The sequence below is a fragment of the Coturnix japonica genome, chromosome 13, assembly GCF_001577835.2.
Source record: "Coturnix japonica isolate 7356 chromosome 13, Coturnix japonica 2.1, whole genome shotgun sequence".
In the NCBI taxonomy this organism is placed as follows: domain Eukaryota; kingdom Metazoa; phylum Chordata; class Aves; order Galliformes; family Phasianidae; genus Coturnix; species Coturnix japonica.
The window spans coordinates 5,848,757-5,866,344 of NC_029528.1; the positions used below are offsets into that span (position 1 = coordinate 5,848,757).

Below are 17,588 nucleotides of genomic sequence, written 5' to 3' on the forward strand. Positions count from 1 at the left end.
TATTGTTAATTAAATAGGAAGTAAGATGTATTAGATGTTTTCAAAATGAAAATGGGAGCTCTTAATAGATTCTCTGATTAAGAATACCGGTCTGCATACATGATGGCGCACCAGAAAAAAACAAACAACCTACTTAACAGCTATAGATAAAGTACTGTTCCGAGGCACGTAAAGCTTGCTTTTTCCATCTTCCCATTTAGGTTAAAAGTGATTTGCTTTGAGTCTGACCTCAAGGGAGATCCATAGTCTGCCCTTACGGGAAGGGGGAGGCTGTTAATAGAAAGGTTTCATTGGTTTTGGGGGTTTTATAATATATCCAGTCTTCTTTTTAAAAGGCACCGCACATGAGGCAAAAGAAAGACCTTTACTTTGGTGATGGACAGAGGAAAAAGGACTGGCATAATAAGGAAGCAATAAGGAGGGACCTTGAGCGTGTGGGTATGTAAGATCACTATAAATATTTTAATAAAAATCGTAAATTAATTGGATTTTATTTGCTAGACTGAGTGTGGGTTGGTATGTTGAACTTCAGAGTGGAGATGATGTTGACGTGATGCAGCAGTTATTGTTGGATAATCTCAGTTAAAGCCTCCACTAACTCCAAAGTAATCATTATGAGGTGAAAGGATGATGGTAACATCTTGATGCTTTTAGAGTAAGTGCAGAATTGATTTTTGAAAGCTTATTAAAAATCATGTGATTCCAAACCTGGGATATTCGGAAAAGAAAAGGGGTAAGAAAAATGTTGTAGATCATAACGTTCAACTTTTATTCTGTAATTGTGGGTTTTATCTTCTATCGTATAAAAGGGGCCATATTGAATGTTACATCTTTACACTGATGTCTGCAAGGGCTCTGTCTCCTCTGTACAAGAACTAAGGTTTGTTAAAAATACATATCCATCTGTGCTGAAGAAAGAAGCAACTCTGATGAGGTATTTAAACCATATGTATTCTTCCTGCTGTGGAAAAAAAAGGAAAAATAAAGATCCTTCCTGGTGATGCCGTAGCCCCTTCATTTGTTTCTGATGGCAGAAGCAAGACTTTAACTTGTATGATTTTGCACAGCTGAGGTTAACCCAGCGCTAAATATGGCATACAGCACAAAACTAATGGAGGAATTTCAAAGGCCTCTGAGATAAGTGCTGTCCTTTTGATATGCGGGTTAGTCTGTGGCCTGTTAAGCGCCAATTAATAGTAACAGTGCGTGTTTACTTTGTCTGTCTGTAGGAAATGGGGAACAGGGAAAACCTTACCCAATGACTGACGCAGAGCGAGTGGACCAGGCATACAGAGAAAATGGCTTTAATATCTTTGTGAGCGATAAAATTTCTCTGAATCGTTCCCTTCCAGACATCAGACATCCAAAGTGAGTATACAGTTTGCATTTCTAGAGGTGAAAGTTTACAAGCCCTAATTTACCACATGTGCAGTTTGCCGGGCTTTTATGTTGTTTTGTTTGTCCAGCACAAGTCTTTCACAGCTAGGGTGCTGTTGGTAGCTGCTGTCCCTTTCATAAAGGACAGTGTGCAGTAATTGCAGTGGGAAATGGAGGTGACGAATCAGTTAAAAAATAATAAGAATAAATAAAAATTGCAGAATCACAGAACTGTAGGGGTTGGAAGGAACCTCTGCAGATCATCATGTCCCACCCCCCTGCAAAGCACTGCAATGAAGGAACCTCGAACTGAAGAGGCATCTACTTCCACATTCATCTCTTCTAACATGACAGCTCAGTTCCTGAGCCTACTGACATGGCCAACAATTTTTAGCAACTAATAGGATAGAACTGTTTCTCTCTGCAGCGGAAAGTGATGTAAATGTCTGACTTGTTTGACAAGTGCCCTAAGTGTAGTTGGGTGATGGCTTTGTCAGTAAACTCTGTGTGGTTCTTACATTTGCCGGTAGCTGGAAATAACCGTGAAATTTTTAGGAGCAGAACAAGACCTGAGTAGCTCTACTCAACTACTAGTGAAGAAAAGATGTTGGTTTTTGTCATTATCTTCCTCATAAAACTTAACCAGAGCTTGTGTAAAAAGCAGTTCCATTTTAATATGACCTTTGAAATCACCTGTTTAATCCTTATTGATACAAAGCCGAGATGTGTTTTAAACTGTGTGCACTGCTGAATTAGAAAGCCACGTTTAGATAAGTGGGTAAAAGCTAGTTTTGTGGAAAGCTGGTTTTGAATTCAACAACTTGAATTCAACATGTGCTTTACTCATGAAGTATCATTTCCAAAAATAAGGTTTTAAAATGTATTAGGGCATTCAAGAGGTCGCCTCTTCAGCTGTCACAATGAACCAACCAAATCCTGCAGCTCAACCTTTCTCAGCATGTACCCACAGACCAGAGGAGCAAGTGTAGCTCCATAAATGCTTTAGTCACGCAGCTGAAATGTTTAAACATCCAGATTGACCGGATAAAGATGTTTGTTGGTCAGCTAATATTCAAATTCTGGGAAATAGTTTAAGATTCTGTGATTGCTCAACTAAGCTGTGCCTGGCTGCCATTTAAAGGGGCTGCCATGGTCCTGAGGATTTAAGCTGTAGACAATGCAGTATTTCCTCACCTGAAGATTAATAAATTACCTTACATTTCCCAGTGCTTTACAGAGTTGCTGATTCCTCATTGCTAATTCTGCTATTAAAACTTTTTTAAAATGTAAAACTTCTGACTGTAGTCCCCAGTTAAAATTAATAAGTGAAGTGTCTGAGTCACCAACAACTTAAGCTGTGATTAATGATACTGCTGCAGCTGGTTCTGCTTGATGTTTGACACATCCTTTCCCCCAGTGTGGTGAGTTATAATTGCAGAGGTCTCAAGATGAGGATAAACAGCATGTATGTAATGGATGCTAGGATTAGCTGGGCAGGGAATGGGGTTGCATTTAATGGAGATCTGCAGTAAAGGAATTCACAGCTGAAAAGGTCTGTTTATTCCCTGCCCATTAAAAAAAGATACACTTGAAACGTTTTGTTTCATATTATTTGGGAGCTTGATGAGGGCAATTTATAATGAAGTTTAGCTGAGGTCCATAAAAAGCGCAATAGAAAGACGAGCTGTGCTGCAGAGCACTTGTTTTACCTTCCCTTTTATGTTTGATAAGAGAAAATGGAAACTTTAAAGTTCAGAAATGTGCCTTCGGATAAAGGGGAGTGTAATCACCAGGTGAACTGGGGCAATAATGTTTCCTTTCAGTGCCTCTGGGGTTTCTAATACTCAGTACTAATTTTGCAGGTCTCGTAAAACAATTGTGGATATGATAGCTTGAGAGAAACTCTTTAATAGTTAAACTTAATAGGTAAAGCTTCTACTTGTTAAAGTTGGAGAATGAGAATTGCAGTTTAGGAAGGGTTAGAAGAGAACTGGGGGACCTTGTTTCATGTTGTCACAAAATTATAGCTAGCAGCTACCTCTGAAGAAGGTTGATTGCATTGCCAAGGGCTGGATGAAAGCAGTCCATGCAGCTTTATTTTGCATACTGGATCTGTGCATTGCAGCCGTAGCCTGCAAGCTCTTGGCAGCTCCCCAAGACAATTCATTAGACCTAGAATAAGCTACTGTCCTTTCATGCAGGCACCACAGTTGCTTCCTGTAACCACAGATTTATTGAGTTTGTATAACATAGGTGTCTCCTTCTCCATGCCCTGGGAAAGGCACCCAGGAGAAAGCTTCCACTGCCAGAGCTGCTTTTGTTCCTATCTGCCCTTCCTGGAATGGGGAGGGGACTACCTGCATGCATGTGCTCTGTCGTGCATGTACAAAAAGCCTGATGTGCAAATCAGCTGTAGTGCATGCTGCACAATAGGCAGTGATGTGGCGGGGCAGGGAATAGAGCACGGCCTTCCTTCTCTGCTAGCAGGAAGAGGGCAGCCCATCATGCTAGCATTACCATTTAAGTGCTAAAAAACTCTGTTCATGCTCTCACCTCTATCTGTTGTGCGCTGGACATGTGGGGTTCTGAGAATGGAATAAATTTGTCCCCTAGTGAACGGCTGCTGGGTAATTTTAACTACAGTTGTTCATCAAATGGCCTCATGCCTCACCTGTTCAGCAAGGTTCAAACTCCAGAGGGCCACACCTGCCGGCAAATAAACTCTGCACTTACTGCTGTTGTCTGGATGTTTTTCGTGAGGCTCTCTTGAAAACACTCCCACAAGACAAGAAAGCATTACGCCTATTTCAGTCTTAAGGGAGACTAATGGTCTGGGGCAGTGCCCTTAAAGCCAGGAGATCTGTGGAGGCTCTTTAGACCTGAGTCTCTGACCCTATCCAAATTCTGCAGTGCTTTGAATTCAAAGCCCAGCTTTCTTGGCTTTGATCGGCTGAACTGAGTGTCAAATTAGAACTCCTAAAACAAGACTGGCTATTTAAGAAAAATAGCATTTGAATAATTTACCCAGGATGACAAAGAAAGCCCTGTGTAGAAGTTGGAGATTGATCTATTACTGAGGGAAGTGGGTTTATTTATCGACCAGTTCTTTTCATGTGGTTATCCTGTCTCTTCCATCTATTGTTCATAACGTCTTCAATTTCTACAGCTCTTTAGGGAAGGAGCTGTTAGACAAGGTCCTTAATTTCTTTACATTCCATTTTAAATTTTTGGATGATGTTATATGTGTGATTAGAATTATTTACTTCTCTGAAATGTGGGATTAAATATGTTAAACCAGTGTATTAAAAGAGCTTAAAACAGATGCATTCAACTCCTGGAATAACTTCAGAAAATCCTCTTCCTAATGATCTTTGAGGTGTGAGAACTGGAAAAAAAGAAGTATTGCAGACTGCTGCACCAAAGCTGTAATGGGAATTTCCTTTAAAAGCAGTTTCAATACCTAACAGATTCCTTTGACTTTCTGCATTGCTAAATATCACTTACTGGCCATTAACAGTTGCTGTTTCATAAGGAATGGGTTTTTTTGGCAAGGCAAACTGGAATGGGTCAACTCTGTATTGAAGAAGTCCTTTTTCTGGCACCTTGCATCATTTTGGGGAATAGAGGATGAACTGAGTTGCTTGATAGCAATTGATATGGAAGTGCTGGTGTTTTTTGGCACTGCCTTCTGACCTTGTTCTTTATCCAGCTGCAAGAATAAGCTGTACCTGGAGAAGCTGCCAAACACCAGTGTGATAATCCCATTCCACAATGAAGGATGGTCCTCCCTCCTCCGGACAGTGCACAGCGTTCTGAACCGCTCCCCTCCTGAGCTGATAGCAGAGATAGTGCTGGTGGATGACTTCAGTGACAGAGGTATGAGAATTTGCATGTAGCATCTCCATCTGTTATTATCTGCCTATGCTTATCAGCCAAAGGGGTCAACGAACTTGCAAATATTTGTATAATTAAGGTGACTGAGTGACTTCTTCCTTGCCAAGAGCAGAGCTCAGGTAAATCTTGCTCCAATGTACCTGAAAGTCCAAAAGTCCAGCAAAATAATCATGTCTCAAGTTCACTTTGTGCTATTTTAACTCTTAGCAAGGGCTGTCCTGCATTTTGGACAATATGAAGGAACCAGGCAATTAAAACCAAACGATCAAAACAAAAGGAGTGAGGGAAACAGCTCACTCCTCAGGTCTTGCATTTTCTTCTAGACTCAGAAAATGAGAGAAGCCTTGATAAAAGGTCTCTACTTTGGACTATCGATGATTGCTGGCTTTTTTCCCCCGAGTATTGTACCCCTGGAAAGTAAATCTGCAGCATCTGAAGCCCTGACTGCTTTCCCTTGCTGACATGCAGTGCGAAAAAGGGAGAGTACTGTTAAGAAAAAAGCATTTGTTTTGGATTGGATTCAAGTATTACGTGTGAATACATATAATCTTGGGCATGCGAAATTACCATAAATAGAAGAGCTGTTGTTAATTGTCATAGCAGTGTATACGTGTAGTTGCTGAATGTAGTTAATCTTCAGCAGAAAGGCAAGATACCTTTTCTCTCTGAATCATTTATGTGCTGTGTGATTTAAATTAATTTATGTATTAAAGCAAAACATGTGCAGCATGCACTACTGCTAAGGTGGGGGAAAAAAGCAATCAAACATGAGGAATGAATGTCTTTGTCCTCTAGACGTTGCTATGTTGAGAACACGTGGAATTTGGAAGCCCTGTGACGCAGCTGGCCCTCCTATGTTAAGGAGGGTACAGTGATTTTTAAAGAATTATGATCAGATCCAGCAACTCTGTTTTCTCCATTAAAATTACTCTGACTGTTTAGATTCTTTACGGGCTGCAGCGCTTGAGTCCTGCTCCTGAGATTATGCAACTAATCAAAAAGAACTCGCTGTAGGGATGTGAAAGGATACAGCTTCAAGATTCTGACACATAGGAAATTCCAAAAATGAGCTTGGGAACAAGCTAGTGAGTATTTTGTGTTCTGACCTATATTGACTTTGAAATAAGCACTACCTGATAGCTGCAGTATTAGTTCTAAACTACGTCTCTAATTAGTTTGCAAGCAAGGCGTGCTGATTTGAACAAATCAATCAGTTATATGAATTAAGTATTTCTTCAGAGGATTTTCAAACTAAGCCGGAGGAAAAATACCCTCCCAACAAGGTCTCTTTATTGCTACTTGGTCTAGAAGCAAATTAGTAAAGCTCATGCAGTAACCACAGCTGAGTTGTACAAACACGTTTCTTATGGGAGAAGTGGAAGTAATGAAATCTGTTTTCCTGTGTATCTGTTTTCCTTGTTCTCTAGAAGTGCCCATCTGACCAGCTGACAGAGCACTTCTCTGGCTCTCTCATTTCTGCTCCCCAACAGACCACACGTGTGCTGTTTGTCCGGCTTGCCTTTGTTCTGTTCCACCTGCCTCTGCTAGCTCCTCTCCGTCAGTCATCCATCTTTCATACAAAGAAATGGCTGAGATTAATTTGTGCAGCAGCTATTTACAGATGGGTACAAAAGACTGCTGGTGTTGGACAGTGAGGTGAATTGTAAAGGAAAGAGAACGAGACACAGACAGCATGCTAATAAAAACCTTTCTGAAACCAATGTTTTCCTGCTAGCTCAGTTGATCTATCCGTGTTGGGACAATTACTGGTTAGGATGAAACATTTTTCCTTCCCTGCTGTCAGTCTGTATCTGCACTGTGGCATTTCCTGCTGGCTCCTTCTCCTTTTCCAGCAGGCAGTTGTTCTCCCCTAACCGCACCGGTGTTGCTTTCCCACACCCCTCCTGGAGTTTAAATAGTTCCTCAGTCTTCAAGAGGCAAGAGCGCTAAGTCCTAAATGACTTAGCACTTAGCACAGTGCATTGCCTCAATTTGAAAGGCTGCTGGTTATAATTTTGTTGTTAATTTATCCATGGTATGTGTTTAAAGAAAAATAATCACCTTTCTTCAACCCAGGGTCTGAGTTTAGATAATTTAACACATCAAACTGAACTGCTCCAGGAGATCTTTTACTTCACAGATTGTGTATTTGAGAAGGCCACGTTCTTGGATTTGGACTGTTAGACCACAATTCTGGTTATTTATCTCCTGATTAAATTGGGCAGAGAATAAAGACCACATCTCTGAGCAGATGATACCATCGCTGCTGTGCCACAGAATCGGTGAGCAGTTATTAGTGAGGAGAGATTTCTCGGTTTCCTTTGAAAATCTCAGATGGTTGGTCCGCTGCTTTGTCTGCAGAGTGGGATGCTTCTCTTTCAATTGCTTTTCCCACAGATTTGTAACAGTCTTTCTTCAGAAATTATAGAACCACTGGGCACAGTGATAGCTAGGAGCCTGATGGAGATCAGAGAGCCAATAGTAAGAACAGTAAATGTCAGCTTCTTCCCCAAAGAGATCAGTAAACAGTCATAATGAACTCCAGTGAATAGTGAGAAATGAAAAGAAAAAAAAACCTTAATCATTTTTTTATCGAGAATTACCCCGACAAGATGAAATATCTGATGCTCTGTGCTGTACCTCCTGGTGGCCTTTCACTTGAGGGCTCTCTAAAAAGACCTAGCACCTTAATAACTCTTTAAAAAGACTAACCCACAAAAACCTGTCTGTCTCCAGGTAGGAGACCATATTCTTCTCACTAGTATTTCTCATGTGCTCACCTGTGTTGAGATAAACACACTGGATTTTGCACTGGATTTTGCCCAGCTGCCCTTGAGGCCCTGCTGATGGTGTTGCTCTCCTGTTCTGCTGTTACACTCAGTTGTGTAGTGCCAGTCCATCAGCATCATCAGCGCATCTGATCAGCTCTCATACCTGGAGACTCACCAGAAGAGTAAAAAGGGCTTAACTAATAATAGTTAAAGAATTGATATGGAAACCTGGCTGCTAAGCTCGTGATTTTGTCTGATGTTACTTTCATAAGTTTTTCATCTGTTTTCAAGCAAGGCATTTTTGGTTCGGTTATGAAGAGAGTTGAGAAGTTGTCTAACAAAGTGACAGGAGAGCGAAGATGGATTTCTGGGTTAGTTGGTGGATGCTGTGTTCTGCTGCATACCTGAGAGGCAGCTGTGCTGCTTTCATTACTGGATCTCTTGGGCAGATGAATCATCTTCTAGAAGTGTCAACAGCCATTTATTTCTTAATTTGTTTGAGGCACAACTCTGTGACCTTTAACAATAAACATTTTTCAGCCAAAAAAGATGGTCCTGATGACAGCAAATCTTAACAGCAAGCAGCAAAAGCTTAACCAATTGCGTTTTTGAAATATTTCCTTAGCTTTGTATTTGAGAAAGCTAAATGTGCTGGAGCAGCTTACTGAATGGAATTATTTTTGGGTGTCTATCATACAATGCAAGTGATCAAAATCTAGTCTTACTTCAAACTTAGAGCTGAGTCCCATATCAGCCACTTTGCTCTGGGAAGGTCTGACTGTTTGTGGGATCAGTTTAATAAGGGTTGATTATGATCTTAGAGGTCTTCTCCAACCATAACAGTGCTATGGTTCTATGATACTGATGCAGTGCTGCAGTAGCACCCAGCTTGCATTGAGCAGCAGACTGCAGTGCTGCCTCCAGCAGTTCTTCAACACCTGACTCTTGTTAGGGTTAGACAGACCCTTGACTTCCTAATCTAGGCTGGGTTGGTTCAAAAAGAATTTGCTTTCTAGCAATGCCATTGGTCACAACAGAGTCAATGTTCTGGGTATATTTCTGCCATTTCTTCTATTGCAATTAGTCTCTAATATGAATTTAGCATTCCCAATAAGACTGCTATAGTAGCATGCACTTTTCTTCTGCACAAACTTTGTGGGGATATAAGGAGTTCATTCTCCTGACCATAAGCATTTCAAAGCAGTGGGAAGGTTTAAATGCGGAAAAGAGTATGGGTTATATTGAACAGAGGGAGGCACCAATTCAGTACCTATTTTTGGAGAGGAAGAATGAGCCTGCCTGACACTGTCTGCCTCTTTCTGCATCCTGCTGAGAGCTGCTAAAGACCCATGGACTGACCTCAGCTGGATCAGAGTGATCCAGAATAGCACCCTTTTGGATAAGTAGAAATCAGAAATGCAGTATATACAAAAAAAAAATGATTCTTGATCATAAAAATGGTTAGCTGTGGCAGTTCTATGTGCATTTGTGGCTTCACGTTTCATTTCTATAGCCATTCTTCAGTGTTGAGCTCAGTTAAATGAAGGCTTTTCATATGCTGGCTTGCAGGGTACTAATTATATCCCTCTGAGCTTGTTGTTACCAGAATTGCACTAAGTAAACTAAAATGCTTTTTGTATGTATATCGGCATTCTCCTGGGGACTGTCAGATGTGAAACTTGTTTGATTTTGATTATTTAATTATAGTGCTGTTGAGTAGTGTGTGAGTTCCATTATATCATAGCAATGGGAGGAGGGGAAGAGAAGTTGAAATGCGGGTCAGTTTGTATTGACTCTAGCCTTTTATTATTGCTAGTGGGCAATGAATACCAGGCAGGCAGTTTGTGATGCTTCAGGGGCTGCTTTAGTTCTTTGGTGAACAATTTGAATCTACGGTTGTGAGAAATCAAGCTGTTCATCTCAAGTGTCTGCCTTGTGCAAAATGGGTTGTTGATCTCCCATCTAATCCTTGCAGCTTGCAAATGTGGAGCAAATGTCTCTCAATACATGAATGAACAGCCTTCAGCAAAAAAGAAGAGAGGGCAGAGCCTGGTGAGTTTTCTCTTTGCAGGATGCTTGTCTAAATGTTCTCTGACTTGCACCTAATACATATTTAGTAGTTCTCTGCCACAGTAGAACATCAGGTATTACTCTAACACTGGGTGAAAGGCTGAAGTCAAACCCTCCTCTCTCATGACTGTTTTGGAGAAGAGATGGCTTTGAGATGGAGGCTAGACTGGGACTCTCACAGTAGCACTGGAGATCATCTCACCTGCCTCCCTGGTGCTCAGCTGCAGCAGATTGTTCAAGTTCTTACGTATGGAAAATCTTCAGGGACAGAGGCTCCATAATCTCTCTTATCCTTTTATTGAGGTTGTGGATGAAGATGTTCAGTGAAGTTGAATGAACTGATGGTATTTCATCCATTAGCCCACTAGGACAATTTGAAAGGCAACACTGAAACCAATCTGCCTTTTTTATAGGTAAGAAAATCTCCAAAATGAGGGAACCCGAATGTATTGGGAGAGTAGGCCTAACAGAATGGGCTGCACATGCACATTAAATGCCCGTGTGCCTCAGCTGCCTTCTTGAGTCACCAAAAGACACAAGAGGGGAACCTCGCATCTCTGAGAACTGATGACATTATCTGCATTAGTATGATTATTTGGTACAAACTGACTTTCCTTTAACGTAAGAAAGTTGTGTTTGTACCTTTTCACCCTTTGTAGCAATTCAAAATTTTAAATTACTTGAGTCATCATAAACTCCCTGTGTGCTGGGAGGTGGTGACAAATGCTGACTGTCATCTACAAGAAGCATCTCACCATGCACTTGGGGTTCGCTATGTGCAGAAGACAATCTGCACACCACACAGGTGGTTCAGAAGTGCTTTGGATGTATCCTATTTTACGGTTTAGCTTGACACAAATCAGTGGTTGTGACTAAGTGCTTATATTTCATATGCATCACATTCTACTGTTCGGTTATTTGCATAGTGCCTGACAGCTCATTCTTACTCATTTTTAAGACTACTTTTGTATAAATGACAGTGTTTTAGAACAAGTGTTGTCCCTTGTTGAAGGATGAGAACCGCACATCAGTCATCTCGAAGGCGCGCATTATATGCAAAGCACTGTATTGATACAGCAGTGAAGTTGAATGTGGCAGCACTGAAAATACTGCAGTCTCCAAACATCAGGATTGCTCTGGAAGTGTTAACTCAGCTCTGGGCTGTCTGCCTCACAGCACTATACGTGTGTACTGTGGCAATGCAGAAAGGCTTAACATCCTCCTTGCTGTAACCAGTCAAAATCTGCTCCTGGGACTGAAAGGCAGTAACAATTTCAGCTGAATTTAATGTGTGTAATGCGGAATGACAATGATGTTTTCAAAATCAACCTTCTGACTCTAGCTTTTAAAAAATACCCCAACAACTGTATTTTAGGAGGTAGTGCGCACATATAGACGTATTTCATTTTGAGAACATTATCTTTATAAGCAGGGTGCATGGGATGTTATATTCCCTTGGGAAGTCATTAGGGAGGTTCCAGGTTACAGCTTTGCCTTCCTTTCACCACTGCCCTGTTTCCTTCAGCTGTATTTTTTGAGAACTGTTTAGAAGTCCTGGACGTCTTTGTTCATCCATTTTTAATTTTTCTTTCCTCATCTGTACTTGCTGTTTTTTGCTTAGTTGTGGGTTTCATTTCAGCAGGATTTTATGCAATAAGCATTAGAACTGCAGTTTGACATTGGAAAGACACCACAAAGTGCTGTGAGTCCAGAATGCAGCCCGTGAGCACTGCTTGGTTCTGGAAAGCAGCAGCACAGGACTTCTAGTGCTACCAGTAATGGAGTCCAAGCATTGTTTTGTGTTAGCAGTGCCATCTGTTTTTACCTCTACCAAAGCCTTTGGCTTTGATTGCCTTTTTCCATTCTGTTTGTCCTTTCTACCTGTAGGGTCAGTTGTCTTTCCCTGTTTTGCTGGCCCACACTCTTCTTTAGCTTGCTTGAAAGTTTACCATTGGGAGTCTGGGAGCTTATCTGTTCCCTGAGTGCCAGAGGCAGGCACAGCCAAATCTCCTTTTTCCCTTTTACAGATAAATCCCTGTGACTTTTTAAATCTCTCCTCATATTGCAGAGCGAGTAATTCTGGGGGTAGCCACATGGGATAATCTGAATGGAAAAACAATTGTGGGTAAGGCTACTTGGCTGAGCCGCATGCTGGTCTGAAGGGCATAAGTCACTAAGCAAAGCGTATTGAAAGGAACAGGCAAGGGGTGATTAATGTGTCGTTTGGTGCAGCATCAGGTATGTAGCAAATACAACTCTGTTCCATTAACCGTATCCGCCAGGCTTTAATTGAAAGAAATCGTGCTCTTAGCATCTGAAATAAAGGAAAGGGTTTAAAACCTGAATTCTTCTTGATCTTTAAATGGAACAGTAAAGGATTTATGCAGCTAAAGAGATTATCTTTTCATCTTTAGGCACATGCATTGTAAAAGTCATTTTTTTCCTCTTAAATGCACGAAAGTGCATCTAGTGAGTACATCTCTGGAATAGTGACTGTACTTAGGGCAAAGTGATGACAGCTTTTCTTACTGAATTTTGAATATGATTCTTTTAAAGCTTTTAACCTTCAAGTATTGAGGGGGAGGCGGGAAACAACAAACTTTTCTTAGGCAACTGATTTTCCACAACCTTTTGTTAAGTGTTTCTTTGAAGTTAAGTAGAAGTTGTGATTACCTGTAGTCTCAAACAACTTAGAGAAGGATTGTTTTTGTAAATTAAGTTCTCACCCTTAGCATTCATTGCAAATCATCTCAGATTTGCTTAGATTTTTAGAACTGCTTTGAAAATGGCTGTCAGTGAGAATCCCCCCTTGGGTAAGTGGTGCCAGGTTGGTCCTTATAGGTATAGAGGCTTGGAAGTCTGAGGGAAAACAAACTTCATTCTTTCATTGGAATAAAAGGTTTATCACAAATCTGCTCAGCTTGTTTCTGATGCTTTTTGTGTGAGCGTGCTCACTTGTCCTGTGGTTTAACACCAGTGCAGAACATCACAGTGTAAGCAGCCCTCCGACTGTGGCCAAGTTCTAAGGCTGTCACTAATACCCGTGTGGTTTTTCCAGGGAGGATGTGATTTGAGTTTGTGAGTAGCACTCATAGAGATAGTGGCACAAATATTAAAAGCAAAAGAGGATTCGGGCTCTTGAGTGGTTGTCACCCACAGTCTGTACGAGATGTTTGCAACCAAAACTCCTGTGTGAATTAGAGCTACCACTGCTGAGCATTTGTACCATTGCAGTGAGTCTGTGGACTACACAGTGTTGTATTTGATAGTGAGCACTATTGTTGTATTTGATAATGGCATAAAGCCTGGTGCAGATGGTCTGGTTTTGTTAATGAAAAAAAAAGAGTAGTTTTTATCCTCTACTTCTGGCCATGTATTGTGGCTGTGGGATACATGAGATGGGCAAAGTAACAGCTTTCTTTGGATCCATAGTGAGATGTGGATGGGATTCAGTTTTCTAATTTTTTCATGTCTGAATAATCATTTTTAATGTTGTTAAGCACCATTTCTCTTCTTGTGTGTAACTTCATAAAGGGCTACAAAAAAAACGGTGGCGTTCATTAAGCAATGGCTGGAGAGTATTAAAGCGTATTCTCTAGAGCTGTAAAGAACTTGAGAGCCCCTTGTAGTTGTTTCCTTGTGCTTTTTAAGTGGCAGCCTAAATTAACTAACTAGTTTACTTTTCATCTTCTTGTATTTATTGCTTTGAGATCAGTTGCTGCTGCTGAAGGATCCTTCTGGAAAGAAGATGAGGTAGATTGAAAGGGTCCAGTTGACTGTGACCTCCTTGTGAGCTAATTATTGTGTAGCGAAGGATGGCTGGTAAACCGAAGTTCAGCAAAAGTAATTGAGGAGCAGGCTTTCCATTACAGCTCATTAAATAAATCCAACTGCACTGCTCTGTGTTACAAAACCCTGCGTGTGTAGTTTGCTGTTAGCGGAAGTTTGCAAGAAAACAGATTTAACTTTCTTCTCCTCACCTTGAAGTATGTCTTGAAGTGTGTGTCCTCATCTGCCGGGAGTCAGAAATATCTAGATGTGTCAGCAGCAGTGCAAATCAGCGTTTTAATGCCTTACAGCCGCTTCTCTACAGGAGTTAATTAGAAATGTGATTCGAACACCCTCTGCCAGTGCTCTTATGTGATGTCTCCTATTGGTAATCATGGTTTCTGCTATTGAAGTGTGCATTTTGGATGGTACTGGCAAAGCAGCTCTTCTGATGCAGGGACTTTAGTAAAAGGGGAAACTTCTGCACTTTGAGAAAGTTGGAAAATAACGCTTTTGTAGTATAGAAATAGAAGTGGATAATATGAGACTTATTCCTCTTCTCTATAGCTTCAGTTGCAGTAATGTATTTTCAGTGAAGAAACAGTGCATACGTTCTCTCAGCATCTATTTGTGCCAGGAGGGCCTTATTAACAGCAAGCTAAGCTTATGCAGTGTGGTAGTTCACCATGCTGGGCAGTGCCCAAGCAGCATTCCTCCATCTATCAGTGCTTCCCCTTCCAGTATGTCATCCAGCTGAAATGAATGTGTGAGGTTATTTTCCATGAGGTGTTTTTGCTGTGGTATCAGCGCAGCTGTGAGAAGCCCTGGATTTGTGCTTCAGGATTTAATAGATACACTGACCTTTCTGGCAGATGTCAACAACTTACTCTAATAGTTGCATTTTGCACCAATCAAGTAAACAAGAGCATTGGGAACTGATGGAAAAGGGATCTGGAAGAAAAGAGTGAAGTGTTGAGTTTGTAGAATGTACTTCTGACATGCTGGGGGTTTGTTACTGCAAGTCAAATATTTGTGTACTTTCTCCCACAGCCATATTGCTGACTTCTTCTGTTTGCCAGAGATTTCATTTATTGTTCTCTGGCATACAGACTGCAGCGCAAACATTTCGCTTTGTCATTGTTTGTTATTAATGAGTGTTATTGTAGGAATGAAGGGTTATGTTTTTCAATATTCTGTTTGGCTGCAGCCCTGACGTACAACATTTGTAGGTCTGTGCTGTTCATTTTAGCCTTCATTGTTACCCTGCCTCACAGAGACACCTAAGAGCAAAGCCTTTGGACTCCAAAGGAATACAGTCCTACCAAACCACTGTCAAGTGGGTTGTATCTTGGACCTAACAGCATCATCTCTAACAGACAGAAATCCATAATAGAGTTTTTTGTGAATTCTTGCAATTTCTGGAATCTTTCCTTTTTTGTTGTTTCGCACAGAGCAAATACTTTCAGGCCAAGAACTTTTTCAGATGAATGTTGCTGATAAAGGCAGAGCTGAATCTCTGAGGACCAGCTGGTTTGTTGTCTTTTGGGTTTGCGCTGGCTTTTTTTTTCCTGGCAAAATTCAGTAACTTCTAAGACTTAAATCTCTCAGCTCTGATTTGTTCCAAAATGTTTCAGCGTGCAATGTCTTAACACTTGCATTAAAAGCCTGCATGCATTTCTCCATCCGATGGCAAGTTGGGTGGGTTATTTTGGTATTGGTCATAGGTTTTAGGCCCTAGTTATGATACTTTACTCTGTACATCACTATCCACAGTGAAAGTACACTGATAAGCTGACCAAGTGTAGAAGCAGTTCTAGCACAGCAGCTCGCTTTCACTCATTCTGTGTGCATCTGTTTGTAGGACTGTGAACCAGGAAGAGGTGCATCCATGAGCCTCTGCTGGGAGTGGTGATGCCAATGGTGTGATGGCCTGTCTTAGTAATTTTTAACGTTTTCCTCTGCCCATGCAGTGTTTATCAATTTAGTGAAAGTACATTAGCACTGAGCAGGAGTGTGGACGTTCCCTTGGGTAAGCAACTAGATAAGGCCAAAGAAGTGGTTTTGATTAAGATTGAGGGCACAGATTCCCCACTTTAAAGGCAGCATTTGGGACAGTAATGCCCTGCCTGCTCGTCACCATGGCTACGTTTATCTTGAGCTGAATATTAAGTGTGCTGCAAAGAGTTCACTCCTGTTCCAGCAGCTACAAAAGCTACATAGCCCAAAAATACAGCTATCTAGTGTGTATGTCAGCAAAATATTCTCTGATGTCAAAAGCAAACAACATGGAAATTAGTCACGAAATCACCTCTTTAGATCAAATATAGTCAAAGAAGGAGGAAAAAAGAACAACAGCACCTGAGTTCTTTAATTTTGAATCATATTTAATTAGGAACTGGAAAGAAGAAGAGTAAACTAATGAAAATGGCTGACTGTTTGCCTTGGGAAAGATGTATTAGCAAGTGAGGTGCTATAGCTTCAGCTCTTGGTTTTTTACTCAGAACTATTTCCCCCAGTGCTGAGCCCCAGCACTGATACAAGAGGGGCTGTGGAGCTGCACAGCTCTGCACAGCTATCTGGCATTTAAGACAGCCCACCACAGAACTGTAATCAGGCAAGCAACAGATATTAATTTTCTCTCTTCCCAGGCCTTTTCTTCTTTGCTTATAAGCAGATTCTGCTCGGAAGGCTGTGATCAGCTTAATCAGTTGCTATTATTGGGACTGATTTTTCACAGTGTAATCTATTAAATGTTTATTATCCTCCCAAACTTCACTGATCAGAGGCTGAAAACATTGAAGGAAAATTAAAACCAGTGTAAGTGCTGCCTGTTTGGATAACAGCACATTTTGCTACTTAAAAGGATTACTCATCTGTACCAAAACAGGGAGAAAAGTTAATTTCAATGATGTAGAGCTTTCTATTCTGGGGGAGGCCTGGCTTGCATGTTGTGATAGATTTGGGAGGAAGTATAATTCATTCTTAAATTGTTAAACAGCACGTTAGGCCCGAGTATCTTAGAAAAGATGAATGGGCTCATTTGTAATCTTAAATGAGCGCGTCTGCCTGTAGGGGGGTAGGGATAGGATAACCAGTAAACAAATGCCAGGCAAAAAGTTACACTTCTAGTGTTTGGAAACTATTCAGAATAACCTCCAGGAAAGAAGAGCCAGCCCTGTTTGGCTAAAAGGAAGCTCTGCAGATCCTCCAGTTAGTTCTCTCCTCCTGTGCCATGTGCATCCAGTCTGCCCAGTGAGTGATGTGCACAGAGCTGTGTACAGCTGTGGGGTTTGTGGCTGTCTGTTGGGAAGGTGAGCACCCCATATGCAATTGCTTCTAAGTGGGTGCTTTGGGTCATGGAGTGCGATTTGGGAGAGCAGAAAGAACAGAAAAGAAGTGAGACTTCCTCTGTTAGCTGTGGCAGTGCAGTGGCCTGCAGCTCTACAGAGAAATAGTTTAACTTGAGGGCAAAATGATGTTAAAAGACATAAACCTGAGGACTGTTGAATCATTTCAGTGATGTTTGTGGAATATAACTGTGGTCGAAGACTAAGCAAGTCAAAATAAACCACAGACCCATTGGTGGTTTTTACAAGCATCTATGAGAATGTGACAGCCACCAGGAAGCAAAAGCAGTGTGGGGGACCCAGGCGTGCTGCACAGAGACAGGCTGCATGGTTTGCAATGAGAGGACGTATCAAGACATAC

General features: G+C 41.2%; 1 protein-coding gene across 3 annotated transcripts in view; it reads left to right on the forward strand.

The window, feature by feature from the left end:
* Positions 1-17,588, forward strand: part of GALNT10 (polypeptide N-acetylgalactosaminyltransferase 10) — a 78,922-nt gene that overhangs the window by 37,547 nt on the left and 23,787 nt on the right. For all 3 annotated transcript variants that reach the window (XM_015875854.2, XM_015875855.2, XM_015875856.2), the window contains exons 2-4: positions 336-438; positions 1,230-1,368; positions 5,087-5,253. In XM_015875854.2, the coding sequence (XP_015731340.1) occupies positions 336-438; positions 1,230-1,368; positions 5,087-5,253 (409 nt within the window). The remainder of the gene's footprint in view (positions 1-335; positions 439-1,229; positions 1,369-5,086; positions 5,254-17,588) is intronic.